General features: G+C 44.2%; 1 protein-coding gene across 1 annotated transcript in view; it reads right to left on the bottom strand.

Moving 5' to 3' along the window:
* Positions 1-11,008, bottom strand: part of LOC103674294 (RING1 and YY1 binding protein) — a 79,080-nt gene extending 68,072 nt beyond the window's left edge. Inside the window, exons 1-2 of the mRNA XM_040628553.1 lie at positions 10,795-11,008; positions 9,917-10,042 (exon numbers count right to left, since the gene is read on the bottom strand). Of these exons, the coding sequence (XP_040484487.1) occupies positions 9,917-10,042; positions 10,795-10,826 (158 nt within the window). The 5' untranslated portion in view covers positions 10,827-11,008. The remainder of the gene's footprint in view (positions 1-9,916; positions 10,043-10,794) is intronic.
* Positions 11,009-13,845: the final 2,837 nt, after the last annotated feature.

Here is a 13,845-nt window from a genome sequence, read left to right as displayed (position 1 = left end):
TCTCCCCCAAATTAAAACAACCCAAAAAGAAAACTGGAAACCAGATGTTAGCTTTACTTCCTACAAAAAGGAATCCTAAAAACCATTAAGTGTTCACAAAAAATTTCCCTTAGAAGAAAAACCCAAATGGACCATATAAAACCAACAGGTCAGAATGCATGTCTTTCAAACTGGAGACTCAATTTGTTTTGTATCACACACTGCCTGATATTCCCGCTCCTACATGGGACAAACACCTACAACACTTTGAGAATTCAATGAACTCGCATATTAAACAGCACCTGGAAAACTATAGTTACTCAAATATTTGTGATTCAGGGAATAAATAAATAAATCGGTCAACAAATACAAATAATTCTGCATGGCAGAATAAAAGTGACCTTTGTTTATGGTTTTGTTTTGTCCCCAAACTTCTTATAATAAGCATGTATTGCCACCTTCACAACAAAATAGAGAATCGTGACTATATGTAATGATACAGGAAAATAACCTACAACACATCAGTTATTTTTAAATTTTACAGATGCATTGATAATCTCTTTCCTTTATCTATATGATAAAAATCTACAAGATGCTGGGGTAGTACCAGATAAACAGAGTTCCAGCCTTCATGTTTATTAAAGCTGGAAATTCTAAGTGAATATATGAGTATTAACCCAGTTACAAAGGTGTGTTACTATGGTAGCTATTTCCTATCCACCTGGGTAAGTGTCCCATTTCCCTCTAAGAAAGACTCTGCAGATGAGTTAGGCTTGGCCAATCTACCTGCCCCAACCTCCAGGCAAGGAAGAATGGCCCAGGAACTGGGCAAGTAACAGGGGTCCGGAATCCTGCAGCTTATTCTGAATTTAAATGGTATTTTTCTCATTATTGATTATGTAAGACAGCAAAAAAAATTTTTTTTTTAAGATTTACTTGAGAGAGCGGGCGAACGTGCAAAAGAGCAAGGGGCAGGGGGTAGCAGAAGGAGAGGGACAAGCAGACTCCCTTCTGAGCAGGGAGCCCAACATGAGGCTCTATCCCAGGACCCCAGGATCACGACCTGAACCGAAGGCAGACACTTAACCAACTGAGCCACCCAGGCACCCCAAGACAACAGAACTGTTTTGTTTTGACTGAAGGCAGTTTGAGCTGGATTCTTATTTCTTGAAACCTTGAATATTCTGGCAGACTTATGATATTAAACAACTTTTAGTTCTGGAAAAGAATGAGCAGTACATAAACCTTATAACCTACCTATGAAATCTGATCTCTTCTTAAAAAGCAGTCACCAGGTTTGTTTTCTCCATGACTAACCACCATGTATTCAATAGGTTTTAAGATCCAATACACGCTGATAAAATTGGCATCCGACATCACCTTTAATTTCTTGTCCCTCCAAAGGCTACTTCATCTTTAAATGTATTGCTAATGCTTATCTTAAATTATAAAATTTTAAGTAAGATTTTTTGTTTTTTTTAAATATCCCCCTCACCAGTTTCTTTTCTCAACAAAAGGATCATTTAAATAGTTTTTCTAAATTGACAGAGATAGGGAAGGAGAGCAGTAGTATCTAATCCTATTGAAATATTAAAATTTCACCTATTTAGCTTGTGATTTCAACTATTCATGATTTCTAACACTGTAGTTTACTTGTATTGTCTTTACTGAGAATTCTTTGACACAACAGTCTGTCAATCACTGCATGGAATTGAAATTAAAGCTAAATAAATGAAGTGAATGAGTCAAAACTTCAATTTAACAGAATCCAAATTACTCAACAGCATATACTCCATGTACAAGGTACAACTTCCAACTTACAGATATATTAACACAAGAGAGCATATACGACGGATAGCATAACATCTCCAACACCACCCAGCACGTTTTGCACCCATTTTTAAACTGCCTTTAGATGCCAGCTTACATGCACACCCATCTAGTTCCTTAAAATTGATTTTGCACATGACTGATCCTCCACTTTATTATCAGATTTTTATGACTTTTGGCTGCTTAAATAAAAATGGGCAAGCAAAAAGGATTAGGAACCATCATGTTATTATTTAGGTAAATGTGCTAATGCTCTGAAGCTCCAAACCACTCCAGGAAGTACTTTAAATGCACTGCCTACAGCGTCCAAGGCTCAAGCTCTGTGTTTAATTTCCAGCACGCGTTTAGAAAAACAAAACCAGAAAAACAGGAATACTACTTTAAAGGACACACTTCATAAAGACAACTTTCCCCTAAACCAGTAACATTACACACATCCGATTCAAGCCCTAATATGAAGGCATATTTATTAGATAAAATTTTTAAACTGGAACAGTTTTAAAGGGAATTCCAATCAAAACTCCTAATCTTCATCTATTCTATATACATTTATTGAACCCCTGTCAAGTGCCAGGCACTGTACTAGATGTTTAAGGAAAATAAAGCTGTGAAAAGGAAGGTCCTGCCCTCAGGGAGCACCTGGGTGGCTCAAGACAGTTAAGCATCAGAATCTTGGTTTCCACTCAGGTCATGATCTCAGGGTCATCAGATGGAGCCCCACATAGGGCTCTGAGGCTGTGCATGGAGACTGCTTAAGATTCTGTCTCTCCCTCTATCCCCACCCCTGCCCTCCCTCAAATTAAAATTAATTAGCTTAAAAAAAAGAGAGAGAGAGAGAGAGATTCTGCCCTCAAAAAAGGTAAAACATAACAGATGACCAAATAAAAATTCTGTTCAAGTGTTATACACGATTTGGAGGATGAGGCAATCAAAAAATACAATTCCAGTGTTAGGATGAGATACACCTGATTGGAAGGCGATGAAAAGGCTTCCTGAGACTTCTAGAAGGACAAAAAAGAGTGAGGCAGGACACGGAAGGGAAGCATGTCAGAGAAAATCCAGAGAAAGAGAAGGTGTGTAGGTATGGAAATGAGATATCATGGTCGGTGCTTGGGAAACAAGCAGTTTGGCAGGAAACACACAAACATGCTGTACGTGGAGGGCAGATGGGGTGCGGCGGCAGTCGGCTTCCAGAAATCCTAAAGAAACATGAAAGGACTAATCAAAGCCCCTTGTGATGCTCAGCATTTGGACTTTATCTTAAAGGCAATGAGAACTAGGGTTTAAGTGGACCAAGTGGAGAGGCCCCCAAGAGTTGGATGGGACGGTCATGAGCATGCATGCATAAGGGTGGTGATGGATGGTTACTAATATAGTAAATGGGAATTACCAGCCTGCGGGGAGACGTGGAAAGGGGTGGATGACATCTGAAGTGAGGCAAGAGCTGAAAAGGATGTAGGAGGAAGCAAACCACTAACTTGTATTAGCCTGTACAACAAACTCTACATCTAAGAATCATAAAGGCCTCACTCAAATCCCAGATTCAGTGAGGCCTTCCCCAATATACTCACACAGACCAACTATCTCTACCATGTACTCATTCATTCCATGCCTACCATCACTGGGTTCTTCACACCACTGAAGATCTTTTTATTGTCTTACCTTTTCAAACATTTGTTAGGTTCCCTGAAAGTGGGAATTTTCTGTTTACTTAACCAATGACTTGAAATATAAATGATAAACACTACAACTGATGAGAGACAAAAGTTTACCCCACGTAGGTACCGTACAAAGTTCCCCACACCAGGTTTTATCCTTACACCTAACGAGGTGTGAATTTACACTACAGCTGAAAGAAGACAGCTGTGTTCAAGTATGTAGGTCATAAAAAGATATCAAGGAGAAATCCTATCTCAGAATGTGTAAGGGTCTACATGCAGAGTTGAGCTCTAGGATACTTAGGATAAAACAGCAGCACTGGTTAAAGAAACAAGAAGCGCACACACTAACATGGATGAATCTCAAGAAGCCGGACCCAGGAGTGCATATAACTGCATGACTCCACTTATACCAAGTTCAGAAACATGTAGAACTCCTCCCCAGCGTTAGAAGATAGGACAGTGGCTGAAGTGACCGTCAAGAGTGTACAATGGTCTCTGGGGTCCTGGTGATGTTCTGTTTCTTAATCTGGGTGCAAGTTACACATTGTGTTCACCTTGTGAAGGTTCCTCAAGCCTTTTTTTTTTTTTTTTTTAAAGATTTTATTTATTTATTTGACAGAGATAGAGACAGCCAGCGAGAGAGGGAACACAAGCAGGGGGAGTGGGAGAGGAAGAAGCAGACTCATAGTGGAGGAGCCTGATGTGGGGCTCGATCCCATAACACCGGGACCATGCCCTGAGCCGAAGGCAGGCGCTTAACCGCTGTGCCACCCAGGCGCCCCCCCTCAAGCCTTTTAATTATGATTTGTGCACTTCTCTGTAGGTACACTACGGTTCAAGAAGTTTACTTAAAGGGGTGCCTGGGTGGCTCAGTGGGTTAGGCATCCAACGCTTGACTTTGGCTCAGGTCATGATCTCAGGGTTCTGGGACTGAGCCCCAAGACTGGCTCCCTGCTTAGTGCAGAGTCTACTTGAGATTCTCTCTCTCCCTCTGCTCTGCCAACCCTGTGCATAAGCGCACTCTCAAATAAATAAAAATCTTTAAAATGATAAATAAATAAACCTTAAAACAAAACAAAAAAACTCTTTACCTAAAAAAAGAGAGAGGGAACATTCCTGATGGGGGAGCCAAAGAGAAAATGAGAGGCAGAGAGACTGCAGAATGTTTTAGTTCAAACTGCAAAGGAGACATTTAGAGATCCACTATTACCTAAGTTCTAATGAATGAGTTAATGCTGACAACTTCCTCGAGTAGCTGCAGTTTACCAAAATAGTTTTTATTAATCTTGGAATTTCTTCAGCATTGACAGAAACACAGGATAAAAGCATGCCACATGAATAATCCATTCAAACCTCCCATCCCAGTAACTAACAGGATATACTGACAAGTTAGCTGGCCTGGTCTCAGGGTATGGCATGCAACTAAGGAAAAGTTGAGTAGCCTATACCCAAAGGTTCCAACTCTAAATTGTCCCCAACCCAATGGGCTAAATGGCAGAGGCTACAGAAATAACCTACAGAAGTGACTACCCCCCTGCTCCAGAAGAAGGAAGCATGTGTGCTGCCTATAAAGGCAAACGTGTACCTCAACACTGTCTACAAAGCCGTTCTCATCACTCCCCCAGTTCTCATCACTCTATAGTTCTATATTCTGCTCTCATTTCTCAAAACACTTGCCACTGGCCAAAATTATTTTATTTTTCTGTTTAATTGCTTATTTTCTCTTCTTCTCCATAGTATTTCAAACTCCACGAGAACAAGGAACTTGTCTGTCTTTCCACCACTGTATACCCAGAGCCCATTTGGCTGTGTGCTCAATAAAAATGTGTCAAATAACCACAACCACCCAGGTAATTTACTTTAAGGTCACCAAGTATACATAAGATCAAGTCACTACCAATAAATCAGTAAGTCCAATGTAATAGCAAAAACAAAATAAATTATCACTGTTTCTGGGTAAGAGTGGTCTTTAAAACTCTACCAGCTTTGAGGCCAGAAGGTTCGGTAAGGTTTGATGGTTCAGAAGACAGGTAATTTTTCCATGTACTTTATGGAGAAATTTTATGAAAAACAAACACTACAGTAAAACCCACGTGACCTAAGGAGCAAAACCACTGTGGTGGATGATCTGAAACCATAGGGAAGAGGCCTGGCTCTGCTCCAGGTTAGGTACACCCCACCCCTGCTTTCTCTGAGTTTTCCTATCTGAAAATTACCTCAGGTCAATGCATTTTTGAAGCAAGATCAGAACTTTCATATATCGCTAATTATGTATGTTTTCCCCCTCAAATTTCTAAAGTACTTCATGACTATTCAAGGGATATTGAGTTGTTAGACTATCTGAATTTACTGAGAGAAAATGTCCAAATTTACAACTTCAAAAAATGAGGGAGCTCTGGAACAAGGGAAACGTTTCACAAACAGAACCGAGTATCAACTTCTAATTCAATATCCTGAGTACCAACTTCTTTTTAAGTGACACAATCTTATTACATATCTAAATAAATTCCTCACTTCTACTGTCTGCAAAAGCTCTAAAAACAGTACACTTTTCAGAGGGATGGTATTCGAATAAACATGATTTAAACCCAACATCAAGATAAAATCTGGCACTGAAGACTAAAAAGTTCTATGGTAATTACCCAAAGCAAGAATTTACCAATTTTCAAGTGAGTGTCATTTAAGCAATAGCTGAAGATCAAAATGCAGAACTATGATCACAGCACCACTAATTGGCTAGAGCTGCAGCAGTGCCTTGACCATCTTTATTTCCAACAAAGACACTGGATTCAGAGAAGCAGCAAGACAGGCAAAGTATATTTACCACTGAGTCTAGGAAGTTACTCTGCTCAACACTCTAGAACTTCAACTTAATAAAGGTTAAGTAAATTTGTTAATTTGCAGGGGTTTTTCCTTCTAAAAGCTGATAGTATCATCTTTCATGAGACTGGCAAACTAGGCTGGGAAATCCTACTTTATCTCCTATTTATCACCTAGGAAAGGGATAGTGTTTCCTCCCCACCCAGAGCCACCTTATATACACACTCCTTTATTTCCTATGTTGAAAGTCTTAAGGTAGAGTTCTCCCAGCAAGGTGAGAATGCAACCTTCCCCACTGCAGGTGACCCCTCCATGCTCTTAAGTTGTATCACAGAACAGACAGGAGAAAACCATATGATGTGATGGAAATCTTCTGAAACTGGTTTGTGGTGATGGCTCCACAAGTCTTTAAAACAACTAAAATTCAATAAATCTTTCACTTAAAATTAGTTAATTCTATAGTATATAAATCATACCTCAGTAAAACTATAAAATAGCAAGGGGTAGAGAATGGGATGCTACAGTTAGCTAGAAAAAGGAGTGTATCTAAGACCCAGAGAGACCCTCCATATAAGTGACACAGTCAATATAGATCCCAACTACCCCCTGAACCCCAAGCAGCCTATTAAGTATTTCCTCCTTCTTCCCTTAACATGTTCCTTAGGAGCATCTGACCCCCTTTCATTCTGCTCTATGGTGCTCCAGTAAGAAAAAAGACCTTATGAATCACTTTCATGAATCCACCTGCAGAATTCAACATATCAAGTACACATGGCAATAACAATGAAAAGTTGGCAGGTGATTTTGTAGAAATCAATTCCCTTTTCAGAAGAAACGGGGAGGCGGAGGAGGCATCCTAATTGATTCCCCAAGCAAGACTGCTCCAATCTCCCTTATAGCACTTTATTTATACTGCTCTTAGAGCCTTTATAACTTGGATTCTGATCATCCTTGTTGTACAGGTCTAACCAACTCCCCCACCCCTCGCCAATGTCTTGACCAGTATCTTTCTCGTCCTAGGAATTTAATAAATATTCTTTGGTTAACAGTTGTTATTCTCCTCACCAAATTAAGTAACACCAATTCTATCCTCAAAGGGTGAATACAGTTCTGTGTCCTACTGGACCTACTACTAATTAAAACCTGACTTCCCTGGATGACTTGGTAGATGATGGCAACAATGACAAAAATGATGAACGAACTCCAAAATGACCACTGGCTAGGCCACCAGCTAGGCTGTTGTTATAATACGAATACTAAACACCAGCTCAGAGCAATAAAACCCAATTTCTATACCAGTCAATACGTTAACAAAGCCCTTTTATTATTATTAAAAGTTATTCTAAAATCACAAACTTTTGCCTATTACTTAGCATCTAAAACCCAACAAGTTTTCTATTGTCATTAATACCAGATCTGATTAAAACTATGCAAGGCAGAAAATATTATATCATTCAAGTACCAAAAACATTACAAGAAAAAGACCCAGGAAAATCACACAGCAGTAGCTAGTATGGTAGAGAAATTAACCAACAGTTTCTACACCTGATAACACCCGATGAAGACTTGTGAAATTCACCTTTCCATATGAAACCCATGCATAGCCTAAGAAAGTCAAAATGGTTGCTTTCCAATTAATGACTTCCAGAATAGATCTCAAACATCAAAACAGTGACAATAACCAAGATGAAACAAACAGGCTATGTAAGGGTATCACGACTTTGTAAGAGTTTAAGTCCTCGGATCTTGGAAATCGGTGTTCAAATCCTACTCAACCAGAGACCTCAAAAAATTACATGAAAACCCTTAAAGATAAGAGGTAAGTAACCTGTTCCTGAAGAGACTCTAAAATATTTCTTTAGTAATTTATTTGTTAAAAAACTGAATTTCACTGCCATCATCTGCAACTCTGAAAAAACTTTTTGAACATTTCTATTGCTTTTAAAATCAAAACCTCCCACATGCTTCCAAAAAGTTGATAAGTCATTTTTTTTTTTTAAATACACACAGAAACTGAAATGCATTTCATTAGAAGATAATTATTCCCAGCAATACATCAGATGTAAACTTGAATTTGGTTTTGGTCTTCACCAGTAAAGTTCTTAAGTTCTTAGGAGTTTCCTAGTCATTTACTTGAACATCATCTACGGTAACACTCAAAGCAAAACCACAATAAAGAGGTTTGGCCTCTGAGGGATTCTACACGTAAAAAAACATTACTCATAAATAAAATACAATCACTATTGCTTTAAATAACAAATACATTTCTCAACTTTCATGCCATTTGATGGAATTCCCTGTTTCAGAGAACAAATCTATTAAGCTCCCAATAAGTGCTTTTTATCTTAACTAAATCTGTTCTATGGTAATACAAAAATTGACATGAATTTGCTGTAAAAACTTCTCAAGAAATAGTTTTAGTTCTTGAGTACTTTTATTTAAAGCACTCTATTTAAAGAGTTAGTGGACGTCGCAGAACTGCTCCACAAGTAATTGGACCAATTCATCCCAGAATTATATTCTCTAGGTTACCCAATATCCTAGGTAATCCCGCGCATAAATAAAGCAATGAAACCTAACAGGACACATTTAATCAAGTAACTCCAGTTAGAACTATGGAGTACTACTATACAATCATATTGGACCACCACCAATAACATGAAATGAGACTTCTGGCTATCAACTTAAGTCTTCAAGGATCCACTAGAAACTCACTCCTCCCTAGCTTTCACATACATATATACCCCAATGCCTTCCCATGAAATGACATGAAGAAGAGCTTAACTTCAAACTCTAACATCACTGACACAAATTCCAGATTCAATTTAAAAGATGACCAGAAGACTACAAAATCAGCTTTGACATTCTATCCAAATATATCTAAACATTAAATGTGGAGTTCAACTCGTTTTGGTACCAGATGTGATTTACTACCTTCACAAAAATGAATTCTTTCAACATTCTTTTCATTATAATAAAGCTTTAAACACAAAAAAACTTCAATACAGTCTATTCATTTCACCATTTTGCAAAATCGCCCTCCACCACCACTCTGCATAAGCTAATCAGAAAAAAACACAAACTGACAGCTCAGCTTTCCAAAAAATGCACTTTCTTTATCAAACCCCAACATTTATTTTCAAGTGCAAGAAAATAACAGACAGCTCAAGACAGGAAAAGCACAACAACCAGCATAATCCACCACTAAATCGCTCAGAGAAGAAAAAAATAATTCAGGGCAGGCAAATTAAAAACATTCTACACAAGGCAATAAATAAATAAATAAAAGGTCTAAAGTCCTACAACCCATACCAAAAGCACCGCTTCCTCTCTTTTTGAGCCAATACCAATAAGCCAATGGATACAAGTGTCAAATAAATCCAGCCTGTTTGAAATAAGACGAAAATCTGGAAAAATTCCCTCCCATAAATCATTCAGTGAATACGACGCTTTGCAACCAACACGAAATACACACAACCAAAATCACACATCGCCCACCCCCCAAATGCAAAAAAGCCATAATCAACAAGTTGGAAAGAGGGCAGAAAAGTACAGCTCTCCACCCTCTCCCCCACCTTAAAAAAAAAAAAGTCCTTCAACAAAAGCTAACACAGATCTTCAAGTACCTGGTGGAGGTGCCTTTCCTCACATCGCAGATGCTGCATTTAAAGGCTTCAGCGCTGTTTCTGAAGGTGCAGACGCTACAATCCCAAAAGCCTTCGTCTGCGGCAGGTTTCGCTTGTCTTTTTGGCCTTCGGAGGAGTGAGGAGTGGGGGAAAGGGGAGGGAAGAGGCAGGGAGCAGGAAAAAGGGGGAGAAACAGCAAAACACAGGCGCTGGTGAGCCGTCGCAATTTCGCAGGAATCCAGTACTGGAAACTTCGCTCGGGCGACCACCCACCCACCCTTTTCGGGGCCCGAAACGGACCGGGGAGGGCACGGGGCGCCCCCACCGGCACCCTGCAACCTCCGGGCCCGGGCCGTGCTGCCTCGCACAGCAGGCGGCGACGGCGGCGGCGCCCCGGGAAGGGCCGCGGCGGGCGCAGGAAGCGGGCGGACTTGTGGACTTGAGCGTGGGGCTGGGGGGGCCAGCAGGGGAGCCGCGGGCCGGATCTGGAGGGGGCGCGCAGGGGCAGCCCGAGGCCGGCGGCGGGGAGTGGGCCGGCTCCTTCCCTCTCCCCTCCCATGCTCGCGCCCTCCCTCCCTCCCCACCTGGTTAAATCTCCCTTTGTCTGGGAGGAGTGGCGGCGGCGGCGGCGGCGGCGGAGGGCGGCTGAGGAGGAGCCGCCATGGCTGCGGCGCGCACGGCCGCCGGCCCCGAGCGGGAGCGACACCGCCTCCCGCCGCCGCCGCCACCGCCCGCCGCCGCCGCCTCCCCCCGCCCCCGGATCTCCATCTTAGCAGCGCCTCCCCCCGCCCCGGGTGGCTCCGGGGCCTAGTCGTCGCCGGCCCCCGCCCGCCCCCAGCCCTCCCTCCCCTTCCGCCCCCTCAGCTCCGAGCAGGTACCTGGTCGGGCTCTTCTTGTCGCCCATGGTCATGGATGGGCTGTACCCCCGCCCCCCCCAAAGCTGAAACCGGCGCCGCTCGGAGGAGAAACGCCGTCCGGGGAGTCGTCGCGGACCGGCCCCCCTCCCTCCCCCGCGCCCGCCCGCCCTCAGCCGCTGGGGCTCGAGCTCCGGCCGCCGCCGCCGCCGCCGCTGCCAGTCTCCGGACGAGACTAGTCCCCGCCAGCGCCGCCTCCGCCGAGTGACTGACGAGGGGCGGGGCCGGGCGCCGCGCGTCACGCGCCGTGTGGCCAATGGGAGGACTGCGGCCGGCGCCGCGAGGGCGGGGGCGGGGCGCGGGGGAGGGCGGGGCGTGGCGGACGTGGGCCGGGCCGTCGGTGTGCGTGCCCGGGAGTGTGTGCGCGCTGGGGGCGCGCGTGCTTGCCGGTGGCCCGGCGGCCCGGCGCGGCGGAGCGTGCGATCCCGGCGGGCCGCACGTGGCCGCGCCCGGGAAGCGGCAGTGGGCTCCGGATCCCGCGCGCCCGCCTTTAGGGGCTGTCGCGGGGATCCGGACCCCGAAGCTGCCCCCGGGGAAGTAGTTCCGCACAGTTTGCGCGCGCCACTGGGGCTTGCAACTGCCGCGCCGCTTGCAACGCCTCGAGGCTTGTAGTATCCCGGGAGCCGGCAGGGCCTCTTTCTTTTGGCCCGGGTTCCCCGCTCTCTTCTGCTCCTCTGCCACGCGGAGCTTTGTATCTACCTCTCCTAAAGTCCCGGCCTCCTGCCGACACTCCAGTCCTAAGCCCCCTCCCAGGCCCCTGATGCAGGAGAGAACTGTGATGAAAGGGTGTGGCACAACTAAAGGTACCCCAAAGCCCGACACTCGGGACACCAACTACCGCTTGAGACCCACCACCCCCTCCGCCCCCCCCCCCGCCAGAGCCTAAATAGGGCGTTTCCCTAGGGAAGTTGCTGTTCAAATCCAGGCGGCCACATGCCAGCAGACTAACCTTATGCCTCAGCTCCTTCATCTGCAAGATGAGGCTAACAACCCTCCTCCTAGGGTTGTTTGGAAAATTCAGAGATGTCATACACGAAAAGCACGCAGGTCAGTGCCTGGCACTGAGGAAGGACCAATACAAAGTATTGGGTTAAGAACTATTATAACTGGGTCTGGGTTGAGTACCATTTCCCCCACTTTAGAAGATTCTTGAAGGCGAGGAACAGGTAGTACCCTTTACTTTCTGCCCAGCTTCAAGAATGCTTGCCAAATTGACTTGAACGTGACTCAGGCCCCTTGCCCTCAGGGAGTCAGGACCCTAGATGATAAGATAAAAGGCTTGGCTGGGCGGAAGCTCTGGGTGGGGGTAGGGAATTGGTCAAAGAAGGATGCTAGAAGTTGGGAGGTGGGGATAGCGGTGTGGAGGGAAGATAAGACAGGCCTGCAGCCTCTACTGAGATATGTTTATATGCAAACACAGTGGGTTATCAGGACTGCCCCATGGAAGGGAAACATACCAAGGCACGAGACAGGGGAAGCTCACTGAGACTGAATGCCCAAGGAGCAGGAAGTCCTAGGATCTTTCCAGGGAACAGAAGGGAGAGAATAAAAGAGGGAGGGAATGAATGTGTCAACGATAAACTTGATCAGCACATGCTGTCCTTTGCAGGCAGGCACACCCTGGAGAGCCAGGAGGGACGGCATTATTTAGCAAGGGTCAGCAACCTCTCGGGACTCCCTGGCTTCCCCCCTTGCCTTCTAAGGAAGGGAGGGAGAAAAGGAGGAAGAGGAGGAAGGCAGAGGGCCAAAGGGGCCAGAAAAAGCCAAGGGGCATGCACACAAGCCACGGCCCAGTGCCCACAGCGTTTGCCTCTGGTGTCTGCCTGGCTTCCTCCCAGGACTCCACCCCTGGTATGAAGGTACTGAAAGAAAAGGGGCATTAAGAAATCCCTGGAGGAGTGGCCTCTGGGTAGGAGAACTGGGTAGCTGGGAGCAACAGATAGTGGAAAGGAGATGGACTGAATTATGTCCGTGGAATAAAATGCACAAATCATTTTTCAGCTCCATGATTTTGTATAGATATCTACTGCACCTTTGTATCCGCCATACAGATTAAGATACAGAAATTTGCATCCTCCCACCGAGTAACTCCCCTCCCCACAGGTAACGTCTGTTCCAACTTCTGTCACCAAAGATTAGTTTTGCCTGTTTGAGTGTCATATACATGGGTCATATGGTATACATTCATGTGTCTGCTCAACATAATATTTGTAATTTTCCTCCATCCTGTTGCCTATTATCAGTAGTTCCTTTTTATTTACTCGAGCATGCGGAATTCCATTGCAAATACACGGTAATGCAGTTATCCCTAAGAGATGGACTTTCTTAGTGCATTTTTTTAATTCTTTGACCTATTTCACCTTTTCAAGAAAAAAAGTTTTAAAAAATGTTTTTAAGAAAAAAGAAGTTCCAGAATAGAGAACTAATTTCTAGGAACATATCAGACCCACATATCACCATGTGGTTGTAACTGCAGAGGCTCTAATTTCGTTCCTTTGTTGGAGGTAAGTATCTACTGAAAGTCTCCTTTAGGTACAGACAAGATTACTTCTGGAGCAGTGTGCTATAAAATATCCTGGCTCTGGGCAGAACATCAGAGTGGTGATTGGCACCTGAGCTGTGTGGGAAACAAATCTTCCTCCATGGCATTGCCTTGAACCACTGTGGGGTGTAGGGATGAATGGGATTTGACAGCCCCTCCCCTGCTTTTCTTTTTCCTATTTTGAACTTCCATTTCAAGTTTCATTTGAAGGAACGGTTCTACTGCTTTAAAAATTATTTGCAATCCATGTTCTTTAGAGTAGATGCTGGTTAGAAGCACTTCCCAAGAAGTGTCTGGTGTAAATGATTCCGCAGATACACAAGACAGATTGAAAGACCACATTCTGCCTCCCTTCCCATCATTCACTCTACTTCAGTCACACTGGCTTCTTTTGCTGTTCCGGGAACACTCACGCTCCCATCTCGGGGCCTTTGCACCTGCTGTTCTGTCTACCAGGAATGCTCTTTCCCTAG

Source organism: Ursus maritimus, unplaced genomic scaffold (genome assembly GCF_017311325.1).
Source record: "Ursus maritimus isolate PB19 unplaced genomic scaffold, ASM1731132v1 scaffold_14, whole genome shotgun sequence".
Lineage (NCBI taxonomy): Eukaryota > Metazoa > Chordata > Mammalia > Carnivora > Ursidae > Ursus > Ursus maritimus.
Note: the sequence above shows the minus strand (reverse complement) of the source record. Positions and strands in the feature narration are given on the sequence as shown.